Source organism: Barbus barbus (genome assembly GCF_936440315.1).
Source record: "Barbus barbus genome assembly, chromosome: 15".
NCBI lineage: Eukaryota > Metazoa > Chordata > Actinopteri > Cypriniformes > Cyprinidae > Barbus > Barbus barbus.
This window is the reverse complement of record NC_136743.1, coordinates 3,549,481-3,554,558: the sequence shown is the minus strand read 5'-3', so window position 1 is coordinate 3,554,558 and position 5,078 is coordinate 3,549,481. Positions and strand designations below refer to the sequence as shown.

The following is a 5,078-nucleotide window of genomic DNA, read 5'->3' as shown; positions in this document are numbered from 1 at the left end:
TAATAAATGACCTCATGTGTCACTTGTGTGGGTGTTGCGTGGGAAGTTTCCTTGACATTGATTTGAAAAGCTTATGATCGACACAGGTCGAGTGGATCACATTCACAATCTTTTTTTTAATTACGCAAAAGATCAATTTATGAGGGTTTAGCAAGTTGTTTTTAGAGATCTATTTATTATTTAGTTAAAAGACATCCATCTTTAGAGGTTATTCCTTGAGAGTATTCTCATTATCAGACACAAATAACCAGATGCGCAGTCTCTCCTAATAAAAGCTCCTAGTCTAAAATCATGCAAAATGCATTTGAATTATAGGAATGGTTGCATAACTATTTTGCAGTCTATGTCATGATTTCTGAATATACCTGAATAGGACAAATACTGTTTTAGACTGTTCTCACTTGTAAACAGTGCTTGATTTGTGCATATTTCTCTCCTTATTCAGGCAAGATGACTTTTTACCTGGAGAAAGCAACGTTATATAGCCTATTAGTAATAGTGATGGTTTGAAGTTAAACAAAAATGTCTTAATGATGGATTTGTTTTTTAAAAGCACATCTTTTCACATTACAAGACAATACTTGATGGACTGGAGTGGTGTGGATTATTGTGATGTTTTTATCAGCTGTTTGGACTCTCATTCTGACGGCACCCATTCACATCCATTGGTGAGCAAGTGATGCAATGCTGCATTTCTCCAAAACTGTTCTGATGAAGAAACATGCTCATGTACTTCTTGGAGGTTTTGGCTCAATTCAAATATCATATTTTGGGACTGTAGAAATGCCCACTGATTAATAACTTTAAGTGTAAAAAGTATTAACTATCCAGTTCTAATTTGATACTTAGAGTAGGATACTTGTTTGGTCCCATTAGTCTCCTTTAGATTGATCATTCATTAGGATCTTGTTCACATTCCTCAGGATATATTGACTAGTTGTCTGTGCTCATCAGGGTTCATCTGGACTAAATGCTCGAGAAGACAATCCCCGAATGACTATCTCAGAATCTGTATACAGTGGAAGCCAGTTTCCTGGAATGAACTCAATTAACGCATAGCTCGCCTTGAGGGACGTCAATCGACCCTCCACCTCTACCATGATCAATCACTGTCTCTCAGAGCCCTGGGTGAGTAGTGTGTTCTGGATTACAGACTCTACCTCAAACAGCCGCGTTGAGCAGGAGAACGGATGGAGACCGAACAGCTGAACGTGTGCGGAGAATCACTGCCTGCTCTGATCTCTCTCTCTAACGCTGCGTGAAGTCTGAATACTGACCCATTTTTACATGCAAATGTTGATGGCCAGCAAACTCAAGAGAAGTCAGGTACCATCTCACTCACGAGTCGCAAAAAAACTTCTCATGGGAATATAATGCTTTAAACTTAAAGTTATTTAAAGATGGAAATCATACATATTAGTTTGCTTTTATCACAGTTGTGTGGATTTGAAAATATTTGTTTTTAAACAGAAAACGTTTGACCTTGTTTGACCTATAAAAGAATTTGGAATATGCATTCTTAGATGGTTTTATTAAAAGTGCACACACTAATGATTTTCAGGACAAACTGTTTGAGGTCAGATTAATTCATTTCTGTATGAATCTCTCAAGAGTAAAAGAAAAAAAACAGGAAATTCAATCAATTATTTCATATATATTCCAATTACTTTGCTTAAGCCAGAAAAGGCTGTTTCAACCACTAACAAGTCAAGCCCACGATTCTAGGATTCTAGCATGGGCTTAGGGCTTAATTTTATATGTGGGTGTTCTTACAATGCCTGGGATAGTTGTCACACTTTATATTATAGTGAATATTTTTCAGGGTGAAATTATTTTTAAAGAAAGTTTGAGTATAGACCAACTTTAAAGTCTTCAAGCTATTGAACATTGCCACCATCACTGACCAGAAAAAAAAAGATAGCAGTTATGAAACACAAGCTGACCCACATACTATGTGTTGTTACAATGCAAACCTGCTATGTATTCACACTTACTTGAGCAGAATGCCTTGAAAAGAATGTTTCGAGAAGATTATTTTACAATATGAACCACATTATAAGAGTGTGAAAATCTTCAATACATAAATATTTTTCGCTCAATGCTACACTATGTACATTTTGTGGTTCGAACGTAACCAAATTTAAATAATGAGCAAACATAAACCATCTTCCAAACCCTGTTTTTGCCCCCAAAATCACTATGGTACACATGTAATCATTTTTCAAAGCCTTGAAAAGCAATTAGGCTACATGGCATTGCCAAACTTTTGTAACATAATTTTAAAACAATTAATTTTAATAGCCCACCTAAGTCAAGCAACAATGGCATATCAGCTGCTTAACTATTTGTAAGGCGTATTTTTCAGTCTTTCTTTAGTTATTGGTAGAGTTTTGATCATCTGCCTCAAGCCATCAGATTCCGCAGCACAACTCACGTAACGACCTAAACAATGTTCCTCCGAAGATCACTTGCAGTTGCTTCAACTGCTAGAATGCCAAAAGTAACATAATAATGTAGCGTTAAAGAAAAATTATAATCATAATCATTATAATCATTATGTGATCATTTAATGACAATGTAGGATATAGTAATTTAACTAAAAAAATCAAATAAAACTAGTGTTTTATGCCAGCTACACTGTACATTTTCTATAGGTATTTGTGGAATTTCAGTTTTGTGGAATATACATTTATTCATTTGGCAATTGCTTTTATCCCAATGTCTATTATACAGCCTTTTCAGGTTAAATAAATATCAAGTACATTAATGATTTTTTTTTTTCAATGACAAGTGAAAACGTCCGCATGTGACAGCACCCAGTCTCCCCTATATAAAGCCCGGTGATGCTCCATGAGCTCATTCAGGTGCGGAGAGTCAGAGGAGAGAGGAGCGGCTGCGGCACATATTCACGCAGCAACTTTACTGATAAATAGAAATAAAGAGTTTACGCGCATGAGGATCACGTGCTGCACCTGTAGGATGACTTTTAGGTACACATTTGTGTAGCACATGGAATCTTATAGAAATCATATGGGTGCGTAAAGCCGTGCGATGCAAGGAAACAGCAGCGCGTTGGCACCAGGTTTAGCGGCGTGCGGACCAGCACTGGACGAGGGCGATGCGCTGTCGAACCGGACCGCTCTCCACAACCTGTCTCTCCGCTGCTGGCTGCAGCTACTCTCCAAAGAGTCCGCGCCGGAGCTCTATGGCGACAGCTCGAGCATGGCCATGCGCGTCGTGATCGCGCTCGTCTATCTGATCGTGTGCGCTCTGGGGCTCGTCGGGAACCTGTTGGCGCTTTACCTGCTCCAGTCGCGCCACAGACTCAAGCAGTCGTCCATCAACTGCTTCGTCATGAGTCTAGCCGTGACGGACCTGCAGTTCGTCCTGACTCTTCCGTTCTGGGCCGTGGACACCGCTTTGGACTTCAGGTGGCCGTTTGGAAAGGTGATGTGCAAGATCATCAGCTCGGTCACCACTATGAACATGTACGCGAGCGTGTTCTTCTTGACGGCCATGAGCGTTGCGCGCTACTGCTCCTTGACCTCATCCCTGCGGATGCAAAGTCCAAAAACGGCCTCGGTCGAGGTCAAATGGGCCAGTTTGGGAATCTGGATCGTGTCCGTGGTGGCCACCATCCCTCACGCGGTTTACTCCACCACAGCGCAGGTGTCCGACGACGAGCTGTGCCTCGTGCGCTTCTCAGATTCCGGTAGCTGGGACCCGCAGCTGCTCTTGGGTCTCTATCAAACCCAGAAGGTCCTCCTGGGCTTCGTGATTCCGCTGGTCATCATCTGCGTTTGTTACCTCCTGCTGCTGCGCTTCGTTCTGCGGCGGCGCGTCAGTGGAATTCCCGGCTCGGACAGCGAGAGAGGGCGGCACAAGCGCCGTTCCAAAGTCACCAGATCGGTCACTATCGTGGTTCTGTCGTTCTTTCTGTGCTGGCTGCCCAACCAGGCGCTGACCTTTTGGGGGGTGCTCATCAAATTCGACCTGGTGCCGTTCAGCAACGCGTTTTACAACGCGCAGGCCTATGCGTTCCCCATCACCGTGTGCCTGGCGCACAGCAACAGCTGCCTGAACCCGGTGCTGTACTGTCTGATCCGCCAGGAGTACCGCACCGGCCTCAAGAAACTGCTGTTCAGAGCCACTCCGTCCATCCGGAACCTGGCCAAGTTGGTGTACCGGGGGAAGAAGGTGGCGGAGGCTCCGCCTGCGGTGTCCGTGGTGCAGATGGAGATCGGGATGTGACGTTATCAACTTGGAAAAAGCCACTGAGACTAGTTTGAACTTTTGAATGCATCTTTGTATACCTCTGCAACGTGGATTTGCAAATATCAGACATTGCTGACTTGAAATAGAATTGCATTGGCCCATATAATCATGTACATTACTAGACAAATGTTTGGAGGCACTTGTGTTTCTCACGATATCAAAACTTCAAGGCATGTTTTTTTCTTTATTTTTTTTTTCCATATCAGTTTAAGGAAATGCTTCCAAATGTATGTTTGTTTGGGTGAATTTAAGCAGATGAAGCAGTTAAGCAAAAACATTTCATTTAAAAAATATCTTTGTGAAATTTACTACCATTGAATATGATTTCAGATTTATTTTTTTTTAATTCCAGTAGGCCTACTATTTCATAGTGTTTTTTGTTGTTGTTGTTTTTTTCATACAAGTTTAAGAACATTTCTTAATAAGCATAAGGGTAAAACAAAAAGGACTTAAAATGAGTAAAAATTTACTAAAAAAATAAATGCATATATGTATTTACATTTATTTTTATTTAAATATTCCATAGTTTTTTCTTTTTCTTTTTTTTTTCCATTCCTTTTTTCCCACAAGTTTAAGAAAATATTTCTAAAAAGCGTAAGGGTGAAACAAAAATGACTAAAAATGACTAACAATTAATGACTATAAATGTAATTAATTAATTTATTTAAATGTATTTTTACTGAATGGGTGAATTGAAGCAGATATTGATGTAAAAGCATCAACAAGTGTTCAGCATACATGTTCGTCCTTCATTACATAATTGACACACTTCTATTTGTGCTATTTCATAGTTCTGATGAATT

At 40.3% G+C, this 5,078-nt stretch overlaps 1 protein-coding gene across 1 annotated transcript; it reads left to right on the top strand.

Moving 5' to 3' along the window:
* Nucleotides 1-3,051: 3,051 nt before the first annotated feature.
* LOC306881960 (relaxin-3 receptor 1-like) lies at nucleotides 3,052-4,251 on the top strand (the record flags this gene model as incomplete). The annotated part of the gene is made up of 1 exon (XM_079436357.1): nucleotides 3,052-4,251. One exon carries the CDS (start codon nucleotides 3,052-3,054, stop codon nucleotides 4,249-4,251), a length of 1,200 nt encoding a protein of 399 aa, XP_079292483.1.
* Between the last annotated feature and the right edge of the window lie 827 nt (nucleotides 4,252-5,078).